The sequence below is a fragment of the Sorex araneus genome, chromosome 2, assembly GCF_027595985.1.
Source record: "Sorex araneus isolate mSorAra2 chromosome 2, mSorAra2.pri, whole genome shotgun sequence".
NCBI classification, from domain to species: domain Eukaryota; kingdom Metazoa; phylum Chordata; class Mammalia; order Eulipotyphla; family Soricidae; genus Sorex; species Sorex araneus.
In genome coordinates, this window is record NC_073303.1 from 55004978 (window position 1) to 55022353 (window position 17376).

Below are 17376 nucleotides of genomic sequence, written 5' to 3' on the forward strand. Positions count from 1 at the left end.
TATGAATCAAATAAGAAAATTTTCAGACTAGAAGGAAGGTCTGTACTTACCAACACTTTTCATCCTTAGGTTTGCAGAAAGAGCTATATTTAGTTTTGATGAAAATCTCTTTTCTTTCCCTTAAAATAAAACCTTGTCTTTCTGTCATTGGAATTTACCATAGAAGACCTTGGCTTCTCGTGCATAATGTGTGGCTGTTTGAAAACTGAACATATGTATGTTCTTTGTCCTACTCTGCATCTGACTTCTGCATCATTTTCGTCAGGACTTATGAGACTTCTGTCTCATCCTCTGTTTGTGGAGCCCGCCCATGGTGTGTTGAGAGGGTGGCACCTCTGGAGTTTCACAGATCCTTTCCACTACTCAGAGCACGAGAGAGTATTTCAGAAGATGGAAAATATTTTTAAACCTGCTTCATTGAAAATTTTCTAACTTTGTCCTTTGCGTTTTATTCAGGTTGAGCTAAGGAACATCGGAACAATATATAAGATAAGGATTGGACACGATGGATCTAGCGAACAGCCTGAATGGTGCTTACAGAGGGTAAAGCTTTTTATTTTGTACTGAATAGTTGTTCTATGATGGAAACAATTAAGCAGGTTTTTTAAAACAATGAGAAGAAGATTATTTTTCTAATTGCTTATTATAAATAAAGCTTACAGAAGTTTTGCACGTGTCTCTGAACAAGTAGGCTATATCCTTGTGAGGGTCTATGCTTTTCTGTGGCATCTTCATTGCCACATTCACAAAGCCAGTCTGCACTTGTGAGGAGATACTCTGTTCTCATAAATTTACCCACCAACTTCAGCACTCATTGGTAATTAACCGAATCAATTATTCCTATGCTGGATGCCAAACCATGATTTTCTAATTCTATCATTGCTTCTTAGACGTGACCTGCTCTAGGCAAGGTACAATTCTCCTCTTCCCTCTGTTTAGGATTATTGATTATAACAATATGAACTTGATAGATTTTGATTTTGTTTGATGCATTTAATTGGGGTTTACCATAACTTATCTTAATACTAAAATTATCCTAGATTTGGCCAATGGGAGCAGTTTATGTAACATTCTATGAAAATCATACCCCTCTAGTTTCTTTCTTCTTGGCACAAAAATATGTTTCCAGCATGGCAAATGCTCCTTTCCCCCAGTACCAGATTGGGCTGCTTTTTTTCTATTTTTTTAAAAATTTTATTGTTGCCAGACAACAGCAACAACAACAATACATCAAGATCCTCCGAGAACTGTATTGTGGATTCACCACCAGGATCTCACCATTCTACAAGAAAGTGATCATTGACGTAAAGAGAGGGGTTCGGCAGGGTGATACCATTTCACTGAAACTCTTCAGTGCCACCCTCGAGAATGTCATGTGATGACTGGAATGGGAAGGAATGGGAGTGAAGGTAGATGATCGGCAACTATACCACCTCCGATTAATGGATGATATCGTTCTCATAACATCAAACATTAGCCAAGCGGCACAGCTGGCTGACTTCTACCACGAGTGTGGAAAGGTTGGACTGCAGCTGAACCTCAACAAAATGATGTTCATGAAAAACAAACCTGTCCCTGATGCTCCATTTGCTCTCAATGGAACGAACATCTCCAAATGCAGCAGCTATGTGTACCTGGGTCGAAAACTCAACATGAGGAATGACTTGGCACCAGAACTGTGCAGGAGGAAGAGAGCAGCATGGAACACCTTCAAGAGCGTCGAAGAAGTGGTTAAGAGGACGAAGGACCTCGGACTTCGGTACATCTTTTCAATTCCACTGTTCTTCCTGCACTAACTTATGCTTCAGAGATCTGGGCCCTATGCAAACAGGATAAGAATGCTATTAGGGTATCCCAAAGAGGAATCGAAAGAGCTATGCTTGGAGTATCACGTCTCACTCAAGTGAGAGAAGGAATCCGGAGTTCAGACCCTTGTCGATGGTCAAGAATCAGGGATGCCGTCTCATTTGCCAAGACATCAAAAATCAGATGGGCCGGACATGTAATGCGATTCAGAGATGACCGCTGGACTAGAGCTATTACCGACTGGATTCCACAGGGCATCAAAAGACTGTGTGGCCGCCCACCAACGAGATGGTCAGACTTCTTCGTCAAAACCATGAATGAACGGTTTGAGGCTCTTCCTGTTCCTGGAGTGAGCAGATATCTTTGGGCTACTCTAGCACGTGACAGGGACAAATGGAGACGTAACTGGCGCTTGCTTGAGCAAGTCGAAGATCAACGGGAAGACAAGTGATACAAGTGATACTGAATTTTATTGAATCACCGTGAGATAGTTACAAGCGTTCATGTTTGGGTTACAATCACACAATGATCAAACACCCATCCCTCCCCCAGTGCACATTCCCCACCACCCATATCCCCGGTATACCCCCCTTTCCCACCCTCCCCCTGCCTCCATAGCAGACAATATTCTGAGCGGGCTGTTTCTTAAGGAGCTCTGCTTTATGGGTAAAGGTGCTTAGAATCTCATGTTTGTATAAGACACACAGAGAATTGATTCTTGGTGACACTATCCTGTAAAGCAATGAGACTTCTGTTCCTTTTCTGGAGTTTGTGAAACATACCAATACAGGGTTCTGGGATGTTCTCTGGTAAAGAAGTCTGTTAAGTAGCATGTCCAAGTGAAGCTCTTCAGAGGACCAGATTTTTCAGGAAAATTTATTTGCATTTCTAGAAATCAGTAGCACTGTCGTCCCGTTGTTCATCAGTTTGTTCTAGTGGGCACCAGTAATGTCTCCATTGTGAGGCTTGTTGTTGCTGTTTTTGGCATATCAAATACGCCATGAGGAGCTTGCCAGGCTCTACTGTGCAGAAGGGATACTCTCGGTAGCTTGCCGGCTCTCTGAGAGACAGAGGGATCAAACCCGGGTGGGCCGTATGCAAGGCAAACGCCCTACCTGCTATGTTATCACTCCAGCCCTACATAGGTACAGGTTGCATAATCCATTATTCATTGAAAACCACAATCAAAATGTTGTTTGAAATCAACACTAGAAATACTAGAAATCAATACTGTGCATTATTAGAGAGCTTGAGGCATTTGAAGAATGGAAGAAATACAACCAGGAGGTAGAAGCAGCAGCAGCAGCAGCAGATACCAGCGTCGTTGCTTGGGTCTGATCAGTGGACAGGTGGGGGAAATCCTCTCTAGGAGAAGCCGGTGTGGAGGCCATGGTGTGTGTTTGTGGTCAGCACTGGGAGAGGGCAGGGGTGCTCTCAGGGGAGCGAGAGATCTTAGAAGGGGGCTTAGGTACCGAGAGGATCTCTCAGCACTTGCAGTGGGGATTTCTATGTTCTAAAGAACAGCAACTGCGACGGGGTCTTATGCCAATCAGAGCCTGTCTCATCACCCTCCTTGGATGGGAATTCTGTGCTGTTTGCAAAGCAGGTGGGCTCTAGAAAGCTAAAGACTTGAGTGTCTGGGCTAGTTTGGAAAATTTGTAATAAAAATATCATTGGTTTACTTCTAGTTATAAAATTTGAGTTTGCTACTACTGAGCCTTTGGGATAATCGGTCTCAACAGCAATAAAAATATTAATAATCTGGGGGCTGATATACAGAAGGCATTTTTTTACTCAATTGTACAAGTTTTCCACGTGGCAGCAGTTGGGAATAAAACATTGGGAAGTATGACATATTTGCACTAAAATCCAATCAAAGTTAACAATATATAAGGTTTCATAATGTGTGATTTTAAAAAATGACTAGCAAATGTGTTAATACACTCTGTTGAGTTCTCCTGATTTATAGAGATTTCTGAAAGTGTTGACCAATATGAGTTTGCAAGAAAACGTTTTCAATCTAGGAACTTCTAGGTGAATCTTTGAGGTGTATAATGGTATAGTTAAGAAAATCTGATTAACCAATGGGCTGGAGCCATAGCACATTTGCCTTTTTAGCACATTTGCACAAAAGCACATAGGGCGTTTGCCTTGCATGCAGCCGACCCGGGTTTGATTCCTCCACCCCTCTCAGAGAGCTTGGCAAGCTACCCGTGGCGTATTCGATATGCCAAAAACATTAACAACAAGTCTGACAATGGAGACGTTACTGGTGCCTGCTCAAGCAAATCGATGAGCAACAGGATGACAGTGATACCGTGACAGTGATTAATCATTACAATTATACAAAATTAGAATAGACCAGTTTCTGCTTTCAATCTGGAAGAAAAAAGCATAATCAAGTAACAGCAAACAGGATGAGAGAGCAGTTGAATCATCCAACTGTCCAAACCCTAAAAGCAGTAGGCTTCAAGTAAGAAAGTTACATCTGTACCCTAGGAAAGTGGGGAGGTTTAGTGGAAAAGGAAGGTCTTGGGTGAAAAGATGAGGAAGGGTTGAGCAAGAGGAAGTGGTGAGAATAAAGTACTTTAGAGTGGCACTTTTAATTATCAGTGTCATATATGGAGCATCAAGAAATATTGCATAGACATATGTGAAATATTTGCAAAGCCAAAGGAGTTTACTTGTGTTTTAATATTGTTTTAAAAGCCTAGAGCTGAAACTGGAGAGATAGTACAGTGGGTAGGGCATTTGCCTTCCATGTGCTTTGGTTCGATCCCCGGCATCCCATATGGTCTCTGAGCACTGACAGGAGTAATTACTGAGTGCAGAGCCAGGAACAAGCACTGAGCATCTCTGGTTTGTGATCCAAAACCTAAAAACAATGAAAAAAGCCTAGAATTTACCGGCCACAGCTGCTTGATCTTGCTTAAGTAGGGTCAGGGATAAACATGTTGACGTAGTGATACTTCATTGCCCTGCACTCTTACTCAGACATGTGGAGACAATTTTATGTACATGACTACCATCTTCTGTCTGACAATTAAATTTCAGTCATCATTTTTTCTCAGTATTTCATAATTATGCTGGGAGTTTATCCTTGCACAATATAAAGTTTTATTTATCTACAGGTGTTTGAATCATTTAGTACTTTTTATCTGGTGTATGTTTTCTGATTAATGTGCCCCCACCATTTTGGGGCCATAGCTGCCTGTGTTCAGGATTACTCCTGGTTCTGTGCTCAGGAACCACTCCTGGTGGTACTTGGGGATCCATATGTGGTGCTGGGAATTGAACTCAGGTCAGCAGCACCCAGGGCAAATGCCCCACTTGCTGTACTTTCTCTTCATCCCAGTATTCCTCTTTTAGCCCACTTTCTTACTAGAGTCTTACTAGAGTGTCAAAATAACTGTCTTTTAGTCAGGAACCAAGATGACGTTGCTTTTGCATTTCAGCATGTCTGGGTGGGAAAGGCGGCAAAGACCTCTCTCTCCCTGTGGGATTTTGGTCCTATGATCAATAGCGGCACCACAGCATAAAAGCATTCACAGTCGTTCTCAGATTCAAAGAATTTCCCCAGGAAATGCTACTCTATCCACTATGTGAGAGAGGCTCTGCCGGAAGTCTGAGCACGCCAACCTGACCAAAAGGGGGTCTTATTTGGACACACTCAGGGACTTGTGTGCACAGCCCTGACTCAATCCCTGCCATAACTTATCCCTTGTCCCTGGAATCACTGGAGCATTCCCAGGGGATCCCAAGCACCACCAGCATGGCCCAAGTGGTCCCTGGGACCTCAGGGCCCAAAGCCCAGGCCACTGGCCTCACACTGAACGCAGGACTGTGGCCATGCGCTGCCACGCTACCCGGAGGGCTTCTGAGCATCACCCGGGATTCCTCTTCCTCACAAAAACGACTTGTTTTCAGAGTCTAATCTACAACCGGGGCTGGAGCGATAGCCCAGCGGGTAGGGCGTTTGCCTTGCACGTGGAAGACCCGGGTTCGATTCCTCCGCCCCTCTCGGAGAGCCTGGCAAGCTACCGAGAGTATATTGCTCAAAAAGCAGAACCTGGAAGCTAACCATGGAGTATTTGATATGCCAAAAAACAGTAACAAGTCTCACAATGGAGACATTACTGGTGCCCATTCGAGCAATTCGATGAACAACGGGATGACAGTGACAGTGACATGTATATAATGACTTGCACACTATCAATTTAGCTACTTGGTTGATATTTCTTAAACTAATTTAGGAATTTAAGGTTTCTGGGAAACCAAGAATGAATTTCTAAGAAAATGTTTTCTTGGGAAATAACTAATAGCTGCTGTCTAGATCAAAGGGGGTGCCCAGCAAATTAGCTTATGAACTAATTTAACATTCAGGCATTCCTACGGTTGTTTCTGTCTAGTTAGAAAATTAAGTCAAGATTGTATGTGATAATGACACTGCTATTCCTTAAGCATTTCATTTGTTTAAAATATGAGAGTATGTCAATAAAAATGGTTAAGGAATAGCAGTGTTATTATCATGTATAATACCTGAATAGAAAGTTCATAAGCCCATTTTCTGGGCACCCCCTGTTTCCTGTACTTCTCTCAAAGAAAGGTTTGGATTTAATCACTTGTATCACTTGTAGTCCCGTTGATCTTTGATTTGCTCGAGTGGGCGCCAGCAACGTCTCCATTTGTCCCTGTCTCGAGCTAGTGCAGCCCAATGATATCTGCTCGCTCCAGGAACAGGAAGAGCCTCAAACTGTTCATTTTGGGATTTGATGAAGAAATCTTATTAAATACTAAAATGGATTTAATACCATTTCTGTTTTCCCCTCCTTCGTCAGACTGATGCTTTTTTATGGTGCTCTCACTTGGCATCTAGTAAAGCCAGAACTTTGAGTCCTTCTGTACAGATGAGAAGGACAGCAGACCTGCTCCAAGCTGAGGAGGCAGAGTTTGTAATGAGAACGCCACTTCTCCATCATGCGCAAAGGCTACCTCTTGTGGACTGAGCAAGAGCAGAGGTCTGTCATCACGAGGGTCAATTTTTCTCTGTTTTTCTCTATTAAAAAACAGGGCTCAGCAGTACTTGCCCTGATTGTCACAAGTTGTGAACATCAGGAAAAATTAAATAAAGCATGAACAAGTCCTTCTCTCCCCACTCTAGTCTTCGGTCCCTCTGAGTTGATGGTGTTGCACCTACCAGAATTTTTCCATTTTTTCCTTGATTGGTAATTTTTTTCCCTCCAAGCTCCAACCCCTCTGAAATTCTCTAGTGACTCTATCTAGATCCTGGACTTTGTCTTTTTCTCCATTTTATTGTCATCACTCTAGTCTACACGGCTAGGTTTTCTCTTTGGTTTACTGCAAGTTTTCCAAATAGCTCTGCAGCTCTTTTTGTCCCCTGATATTAAGTCTCCAAAGAGCAGCCTGAGTGATCCATTGAAAATAGTGACTTGATCCTCTCTTCCTCCCTTTATCTAGCTCCACCTCGTTCACCTCTTTGACCTCTTCCCAAACTGCTCTGCCCTTGTGCATTATGTCCCACTGACAATGATATTCTAGTCTTAGATGGATTTCACCACAATCTAAAGTATTCCCCCAAATGATCTCAGTTGCAGAAATAAACTTGGTTTATTTCCCTTATAGTGTGTTGCTTATTTGATATTTTTATTTCTGTTGGGTATCTATCCATTAGGAATTGAGAAGTAAGATAACAGAAACATAATACAAATCCAACTACAAGAATAGTGGTAGATGTTGGATAACGTTTTTGTGGAACAGATAATTGGTATAACATGCTTTGGTTACTTGGCAAATAATTATAGCATATATGAAATAGTTTGTAAATTAAAAGTACAAAATTAAAGACCACACCCCCTTACCTGGTGCTTAGGGAGTAGGGGGTAATCTGCAAGGCTTTTCTAGGGGTTCCCCCCAAGCTGACCCACGTGAGCTTTTCCCTAGGTGAGAGTCCTTTGCTAGGGTGGTTGCCAAGGGGTTGGAAATGGGATTGGTTGATGGTATTCTTTGGAATTTCTTTCGTTGGCATTTTTTCCTGTTGGAACTTCTCTCAGATGGGGGGTCCAGTCTTCTCTAGGTCTGTTGGCACCAGATAAAAAGTCTTATAAGACCTTAGTTCCTGTGTCCCCAAGGGGTTTTTCTGCAGCCTTGAGGCTATTGGCTCCATTACTGCCTAGGAATTCCACTGCCGTGGGGGCCCTTCTCTGTCTGGCTGCCGACATCACTACTAAGCAAGGGAGCTACCATTTCTGCTAACCAGCTCGGGACATGCATGTTAGCCGAGACAGGTATACAACATGTGCTGTAAAATCTCTGAAAAACTGGAAATCTTTGTCATTGTTTCTTCTTTTCTCAGGTGACCCTGCAACATATGAGGAGCAAGAAGACCCTAGATTTTGTGGCCAATGTGTGCTTATCTCGGACCCGAGCAGACGGGGACATTGTGTGTGAGCTTCCCGTGGTCAACGGAAGACAAGCCATATTTCCATGTGAGTTGTTAGTCTTCGCTGCTGAACATTGAAGATGCCATTTTCTGTTTTCTTTTTTTAAATATTTATTTATTTAAATTGAGTCACCGTGAGAACAGTTACAGGGCTTTTAGGATCGAGTCTCAGTCATACTATGCTCAAACACCCATCCCTTCACCAGTGCACATGTTCCACCACCAATAACCCCAGCAGACCCCCCCTCCCATTCCCCCTCTGCCTGTGTCAGATGATTTTCACTTTACTCTTTCCTTACTTTGATTACACTCAATTTTCGACAGGAAACTCACTATCATTATTTGGGGTTTTCCTCCAACAGTCAGACCTGTCGGAATGGCATCATTAGATTGTATGTTTTCTATTGTTGGTAACAAAGAGCATATGATGTTGCACGGTCGTGAAATCGGCCACCCGGATTTGGAATTCTGGTATTAAGTCCAGAGATATTTCTGCCAGCAGCTGCTGCATTCCGAGATTGGTTTGTGTGGCGCTGGGGTCATGGCTGTTCAGGAGCGGAGGAGCTGCCCATGGGCGACGCTCGGGGTCTCATTTGGGCAGGAGGCAGGGCCGGTTCTGCCTCCCCCATCTGAAAGTTCCTCATGCATCCCGTCCCATCACTGCAAACTCCTACCTCTCTGTACAACTGGTTCTGAATGGTGGTGGTCGCCATGCTGTCCAGGGGGAAAAAGGCCAAGGGACAGAAACCCTTCCCTTCCCGGGGCTGCACGGGGCCGTAGCCTAGTTCAGTGTCCAGGAGTATATCTGCCAGCAGCCACTGTGTTCTGAGATTGGTTTCTGTGCCTCTGGGATAATTGATGCTCAGGGGTGGCGGAGCCATTCCTGAGCATGTATTTTGTATATCAGGAAAGGTCGCGCGACCACATAAGTGGCCACGCAGTTTGGAGGTTACCCAGTCCCGCATACCAGAGCCGTGTTAGTAGAAGCTCAGTGTCGCCGGGGCTCCATCTGGAGAAGGCGTGCTGGCTGTACCTTCTCCATCTGTGAAGATGCCATTTTCTTATAGCTACCCAAATTTATTCCTAAACCATAGTTATAGAATATTTGTTCTAATTCAAAGAGTTTGATGTCATCATTGGTAAGTGATGTGTTCAGCATCACAGCATGGATCACTAGTGGATTTGGGTTTACCATCATCGCAAAACATGTTGCTGAGTCTTCCATAGTCTCAGGACTAAGGCTACATGGGAGACACTGTCCTGATAGAGCTTCATCCAGCCAGGCCAGCACTTCATGTCATCATCTCTCTTTTGATATCATTCCTCATCAAACTTTACATTGTCTCAAATTTGAAGCATCATGCAAAATAGCATTGTCATCTTTGCTACTACTAAAACATACAGTACAACTTTTCCACCTGTCTAATACAAAATCACGTCTTTTAAAATTGTTTCGTGTTTCTTAAAACCCTGTAAGCCCTCTGGGCATTTGCTTATGACTGAAAAACACCCATTTATAATAAAATCAAAACCCAAAAGGTGAAAACTATCTCTATAGCTATAGAAAGCTTAAGTTTCGGTCAGTTCTCACATGTGTTTTGTTCCTTTGTTTTCGTGGTTTTCTTTCCTGACCCCTGGTTCTGGTTCTGCTGGTCTGGATTCCAAAGTGATGGATTTCCTCTGGCTTCTCTCTCCTTTGCTTTGCCAGTGGTGAGATACCAAGTGGATGTCCATACTGGGCAACTGAAGCAAGCAGAAACGGAGTCTGAGGTTTTCCTGTGTCTCTGTGGGGAGAGAGGAGATTCCGGCCTCAGACTGCTGTACCGATCTGACATGCCTGTAAAATTTCAAAGAGGACAGGTGAGTTTGCCCAATGACTTAGCAATCTCTCTGCAGGGGGTTGCACAAGGTGGTTGGAAATTTATTTATTTATTTATTTATTTATTTTAAAATTTATTTATGAGGATGGCACACCTTGAGGTGCTCAGAGGGTTAGTACTCTAGGGTTAGTTCTTAAGGGTCGCAACCAGCATTGTGGGAGGAATCACGTGACGCTATGTCGGTGCCTCCTGCATGGCGAACTTCTGCCCCAGACCTTTGCACTTCCTCTCCAGGCTCCAGAATAAGAACCAAAAAGTATTTGTCACCTTTGGACTCTTTACTAGGGCATCTTTTCCTTATTTTTTTAAACTTATTTACGTTGACTTATGATATTGTGGAAATTCAGGAGTTGAGCTTTACATTTGAATATGCGTGCAATTCTCAATACGCACACCACCCAAACCCCAAGCTTTTTTTAAAAATCTTTAGCACATTTTGCTGTCTCAATTCTTCACATAATTTGTTTAGGAATTGTTCTTGAAAGAAAAATGATCCACACTACATAGCAATGAATAAACGAACAAAGAAAAGTACATGAAAATTAGTGATAGTGTAAGAGAACAAAAAAACGAGTTGAGGTGGTGTCAGGGGAAAATATATACGGATACACTCTGTTGGGGAAAGTACAAAGGTACAAAGCATTGTTTTATAAAGTGAGGCCAGACTCCCTGTTTCATATAGTAACACAATAGAGCTTCTTTAAAATATCTTTAGCCAGCCAAATGTGTTATTTTCACACCTAAAAGTCACCCTTTGATCCCGTTGCTCATCGATTTGTTCGAGTGGGCACCAGTAACGTCTCTCATTGAGAGACTTATTGTTACTGTTTCTGGCATATCCAATTCGCACGGGTAGCTTGCCAGGCTCTGCCGAGCAGGCTTGATACTCTCGGTGGCTTGCCGGGCTTTCTGAGAGGGGCGGAGGAATCGAACTCGGGTCGGCCTCGTGAAAGGCGAACGCCCAACCGCTGTGCTATCGCTCCAGCCCCACACCTAAAAGTACTCACTATTTTCCTCTTGTTCTTTATATATAAATGTCTTCCTAGGAACTAAATGTTTGAGGTGTTCCAATGCAACATAATGATCCCAGTTAATTTTTTAATGTTTTATGAAGCATGCAGAAAGTGTTATATCAGACTTTAAATTGAAGAATAAGAATTATATAAGAAATATATATATATCATTTTTCTAAATATCTTTTTCTTCTGTCATTCCCTTTGTTGTTGGATTCACATCCTGGGTTTTGGTGCTCTATAAAGATCTCATTTTTGGTTGCAGTTCGCACCAAGGGGAACAACCCTTGTGGTGCCGGGAACAACCCCAGTAGTGACTTGAGGTCTCAGCCAGCTCTGTGGAAAGCAACAGGGTCAAACTCACAGGATATATATATATATATATATATATATATATATATATATATATATTTAAATAAAATTTCTAAATCAGATTGAGAGTGCAATTTCTCAAGCACTTTTTTTTCAGTTTACAGACTATTTTGAAACATCTACCATCTTAAAGATTACCTACGGGCTTTTTGGGTTGTTGTTACCACTGTGGATTATGCAAGCTTTCGTGAGAACAAAGAGGGAATAGTAGACTTGTTTCAAAACAAAATTATGTCTAACTTTTGCTGTCATAAGCAAATTACTAATTTTGAACAGAAACAAAATTCCAGACAGAGGTATCACTAATATGATGCCAAGTGATCAGTGACAGTTTCCCTGTAAGAATCCTCCTTGATTCCCTTCAGTCCCATACTCTGACCGCAGCCCTTTGTGACACCTGGTGAAACTGTCATTTCTCCTGAATTGGCTGCCAGTGTGCAGAACTGTGTGAAGTCACTCGCTGAGATTTCACAAGTCATCTTCATGATTACGCTTTCTTCAGCCACCACTGCACACAGCATGTACTAGAGTGTTGGAGGGTGTGCTGTGCACAGATTTAAACGGGGTAGGAAGTACCATTGCAATCAGTGTATGAATAAGAGAAAAATGTGGACCTAGGGGTTCTTTTGAAGTTTAGAGTCAGAAATATAAAAGTGCTTCTCTTCCCTGGTTCATTTTAGATTCCACGTTTTCTGCTGTTTTCCTCAATACACCAAATATCATAAAATGCTGAAAGATTTCAAGTCTTGAAGTCAAGAAACGGGACAGTCTCTTCTAGGACCAGAATTTCTTCTAGGACAGCAGCCACTCTTGCACTACTAGGCACTGAGGGTTGGTTGTTAGTTTCTCCAGGAGGCATTCAGGGGTATAGTCAGTTGGTAGCAGCATGCCAAATAGACATGGTTTAATTGTATTTCAAAAATTTTCTTTAAGCATTTGGCCAAGGCGATAGTTGAGCAGGCAAGGCGCTTCCCTTGTAGGAGAATGACTTGGGTTTGATTCCTGGCACCACATACGGTCCCCGGAGCCCTGCCAGGAGTGATCCCTGAGTGCAGAGCCAGGAGTAAGCACTCAGAGGGCAGGGGCACATGCCTTGCCCAGCCACGGTCGGAGGTCATGCCAATTCCTGGCTTTTCATTGCATCCCCGGAACACTGCTAAGAGTGACTGCTGAGTGCAGAGCCAGGAGGAACCTTCAGCTTTGCTGGGTGTGCCCACAACTCCCCCCCCCCGAAAAAAAATTCCAACCGATATGCAAAATTCATAACTTCATCTTTTCTAATAGCTGGGCTCACTGGTGGTGGAGAATGGACACTGGTGGAGGGATGGGTGCTTGAACATTGTGTGAGGGAAACACAAGTATGAAAATGTGTAAATCTGTTACTGTACCCTCATGGTGATTCACTAATTAAAATATAAAAAAAATAAAAAGAGAGGTCAAAATAAATAAATAAATAAATAAATATAGTAAAAGAAAAAAATCCAACTGATCCAGTCTATTTTCCATCTGAAAAGGATGTCTCCAAACTGCACTGCAAGTGGTAGTTCAGACAGGCAACAGGAAATACACCCAATGCAGTATTTGCATTTTATTATCAGGAAGGTAGCCAGGGTTCACAATTGTTTTTAATTCCTGGGCACATAGAGAGTTAATGAGATTTGTCAGCCCCTCTGTGGGAAATTTAAAGATATTTGTTCTTAGCGACACCGTGAAAAAGTTTCACATGAAGAAGTTCTTTTGGTCCAACTATGGTAGCTTTTATTTTGAGTTCCACACCTCTCTGGGAATGTCACGATGTGAATAAACGACTCTGTTTAGTAAATGAAGATTGATAAATGAAGATTCTACGATGGTCTTTCACGATAAACCCAGGAATATGCTGTATACTATATATAGAGGATGACATGATACAGAAGGGTTTGGAGGAAGGGAGGGAAGAAGGCAGGTGGAAAGGTTAAGAGAGAAAGAATTTGTCCCTGCACGCCTCCCAGTTTCTCGGCGTCCATAGACACGAAGTGTTCTGCGTGTGAGGTCATTCTGCTGTTGGCCTGATGAGTTAATGAACTGCAGGCAGAGTGAGACTCCAAGCAGGAGGAAAGCACAGACGGAAACCTCTGTTAACTCAGGGTTCGTTTATTTATAGCACCGGGTAGTACACAAGTGGAGAAAACAAAGAAGGAGAAGAAAAGCGCGGCTAGAAATACATGTTAATAGACACAAATCATTTGTTCCCCCCTCCCATCCCCCCGTTACCCTTTCAGCTCTTAAGGACGGTGCATTTTCTCTTGGAGGGCCTGACGCTGCTTCTGACAGCTATTGGCCCATTCCCGTGGCCTGCACTTGTGTGTGAGACTCAGAGATGTTTGCATCACCCCCCCAACAACTCTCCCGTTTCAGAAGGACACATTTCACATCGAAGCCGTGTCGCTGGGGAAACTGCGGAAGGTGCGGCTGCGCTGTGAGGCGGCAGACGGAGCCCAGTACTGGCACTGCCAGAAGGTCGTCGTGCGGGAGCCCGGCCTGGCAGCGGAGTCCGTCTTCCCGTGCCAGAGGTAACCAGCCCCCCACCGTATGGATCTGTGCGTGTGCGTGTGAGTGTGTGTGCACGCGGACCTCTGTGTCATTCACCCCGTGTCCTGTGGTACAGCACTCCCTGATTCAGTCAGCACTGAGCTAACCATTGTAGCACTGTCATCCCATGGCTCATCGATTTGCTCTAGCGGGCACCAGTAACATCTCCATTGTGAGACTTGTTGTTACTGTTTTGGTTTATTGAATACACCACAGGGTGCTTGCCAGGCTCTGCCATGTGGGTGGGATACTCTTGGTAGCTTGCTGGGCTTTCTGAGAGGGGTGGAGGAATTGAACCCGGGTTGGCCATGTGCAAGGCAAATGCCTTGCCCACTGTGCTATTGCTCCAGTCCCAACCATTGTAAGGAAATCTTATGTAATTACTTGTTATTTCAATTCTATATGCCCCAAGAGGACCATCAACGTGAGGAATTGCTGCATAGATTGTGATAATTACTAGAACGCAGTGTTGTAATCCTTTCTAAACCAGGAGAAATTGGGAGAGAGTTCTCCTGCTAGGACACGAGAGAGAGAAGCTAGCAGAGCAGGGTCTCGCCGAGCCTCATAGGGTGAGTTCAAAGGGAGACTTCCTTCTTTTCAGACCTGGTTCCACTGCGTCGAGGGTTTTCTCTCCCTTCCTTCATGTCCTGACATCAGAAAATTGACATCTTAGATTTTTTTTCTAACTTATTGAGTCATTGTGAGACTCAAAATCGTTTCTGACTGAGTTTCAGTTGTAGAATGTTTGAGCACCCGTTCGTTCACCCATTTGTTCACTGGTTTCTGATTCCCTCCCCGTGTCCCCAGTCTCCCTCCTGTCCCCTTGGGCTTGCATCTATAGCAGATGCTTTTCCTTTGAGGCACTGTGTTTTGCAGCAGTGTTACCGAAGGGTACCACGAATATTACTTTACCTCCTTTCAGTGCCCAGTTCTTGTTCAGAGTGACCATTTCCCTCTGCCATTGTCATATTGGTCCCTGCTCTGTCCTAACTGCCCTCCTCACCTGGTGGCAAGCTTCCCCCTAAGGACCACTCCTCCCTGGACACAGAATGATCGAACTCATGGGAGGGATATATTGACAACCTTTTAAAGCAAAAGTCTCATTCCTGCAGGATCTCAGTTGTCAGCTGACGTGTATTGCTGCTTGGGTTTCAGTGCAGTAGAGAGGATTGATTCCAGGCCCACGGACAGGTTTGAATAACAGGTTTCTACAGAAAAACTCAACCCGCTGTAGACTTGAGAGTAATCAATCTGGGGTTCCATTTTGAAATTCCAAATCTTCATTGTGGGGGATAACCCCACAGCTTGCTTCCAATGATCAATAACAAATGAGTGGATTGAAATGATAAGTAAACAGAGAGGCATTGGGAAATTTAAGGATGTGGGTTTGAAAAATGCCAAAACCCAATGACCACATTTTTTTTTTTCTTTTTGGGTCATACCCGGCGATGCACAATGGTTACTCCTGGCTCTGCACTCAGGAATTACTCCTGGTGGTGCTCAGGGGACCATATGGGATGCTGGGAATCAAACCCAGGTCGGCCGCGTGCAAGGCAAACGCCCTACCTGCTGTGCTATCACTCTAGTCCCCAATGACCACTTTTATAATAAGTGGCAAAAAATAGTAAAAACACTAGAAGTTAATTTCTAAGAATTTCAAACCCCAAAGCAGACTGTGACCGACAGGGGGCAAGGGAATCTCTGTGGCCCTCCTTCCTGTTGCCCATGCAGCCATGAGACTCCAACTGTTCTTTTCAGAGCACCTCTGCATGCATTTCTTTTCAGTTACCTCCTCCCCACCACAGAGTCCTGGTTTGTCAAGCTGAGGTGCTTACCGGGGTCTTCCAGTTGACTTCTTTCTCTTTTCCCATCCCACCTGCTCAGCACGTCTAGGAAAACCCCACCCTGGTATTGACAAATCGTATTCCCATTACTGCTCATCTTGTCCTCATTTTGTTTTTCTTTGTTCTAGTTTGAACTTTATCCTGTAATATTTTCTTGTCTTATTTTGCCTTAAAAGTTTTCGAGGAAAAAATTTCTGTGTTTCAAAAGCATCTTATTAAAAATTTTTTTTCAGTCATACCCAGTGATGCTCAGGGCTTATTCCCAGCTCTGTGCTCAGGGGGTCCTGGGGAGGGCTTGGGGGACCATATGTGGTGCCCGGGATGGAACTCTGGTTGGCCGTGTGCAAGGAAAGTGCCCTACCTGCTGTACTACGTCTCTGGCCCTTTTCTTTCCTTTTGTTTTTTTTTGCGGGTGCCTATTCAGTAGCAGTTAGGGGGACAGAGGTCACTACAGAGGAAAGTTGCTTACGTGGAGAGCCTGGCAGTTTGGTGCTCAGGCTGGGAGATCAGAGTCACCAGATCACACCCAAAGGGAATGAGGAAGAGAGCATTTTGTGCCAGGTATCACTCTATTTTTTTTCTGACTCAGTTTATTCATTTATTTAAAAAATTTTTTTTAGTGAATCACCGTGAGGTACTGTTACAGACTTACAAATTTTCATGCTTACATTTCAGTCATATAATGATTGAGTACCCATCCCTCCACCAGTGCCCATTCTCTACCACCAATGGTCCCAGTATCCCTCCTTTAATCCCCGCCTCCCCCACCCCACCCCACCTCTGAGGCAGGGCATTCCCTTCTACTCTCTCTCTCCTTTTGGGTGTTGTGGTTTGCAATAGAGGTATTGAGTGGCCATCATGTTCGGTCTGTAGTCTACCTTCAGCACACATCTCCCACCCCGAGCGGTCCCTTCAAGCACCCTTTACTTGGCGGTCCCTTCTCTATCTGAGCTGCCTTTTCTGGGATCACTCTGGAGGAAGACATGGACTCCAACTTTTGGGGCTCTTTCTCCAGCCCCTAGATCACTGTTTTAATAGAGTCATCTCTCTGTTCAAAAATCTTTATAAATCCATATTGTCCAAGAAGAAACAACCAGTACCACATCAACGATAAAAAACAAAAACAAAAGCAAAAACACTTTATCCCGTTCTAATCTAAGAATTTATACTATTTAGCACTCTTTTTAAAAAAATTATTTGGTGTATATGTACTTTATTTTATTTATTTATTTAGTTTTTGCTTTTTCGGTCACACCCGGCAATGCACAGGAGTTACTCCTGGCTCTGCACTCAGGAATTACTCCTGGAGACCATTTGGGATGCTGGGGATTGAACCCAGCTCTGTTGCAAGCAAAAGAAAACGCCCTACCCACAGAACTATCGCTCCAGCCCCAGCCATTTTTCTTTTCCCATTTAATTTTTTGTTACCA

At 43.6% G+C, this 17376-nt stretch overlaps 1 protein-coding gene across 1 annotated transcript in view; it reads left to right on the forward strand.

The window, feature by feature from the left end:
- Window positions 1-17376, forward strand: part of RP1 (RP1 axonemal microtubule associated) — a 209597-nt gene that overhangs the window by 84915 nt on the left and 107306 nt on the right. Inside the window, exons 18-21 of the mRNA XM_055124422.1 lie at window positions 457-543; window positions 8180-8312; window positions 9975-10126; window positions 13929-14083. Of these exons, the coding sequence (XP_054980397.1) occupies window positions 457-543; window positions 8180-8312; window positions 9975-10126; window positions 13929-14083 (527 nt within the window). The remainder of the gene's footprint in view (window positions 1-456; window positions 544-8179; window positions 8313-9974; window positions 10127-13928; window positions 14084-17376) is intronic.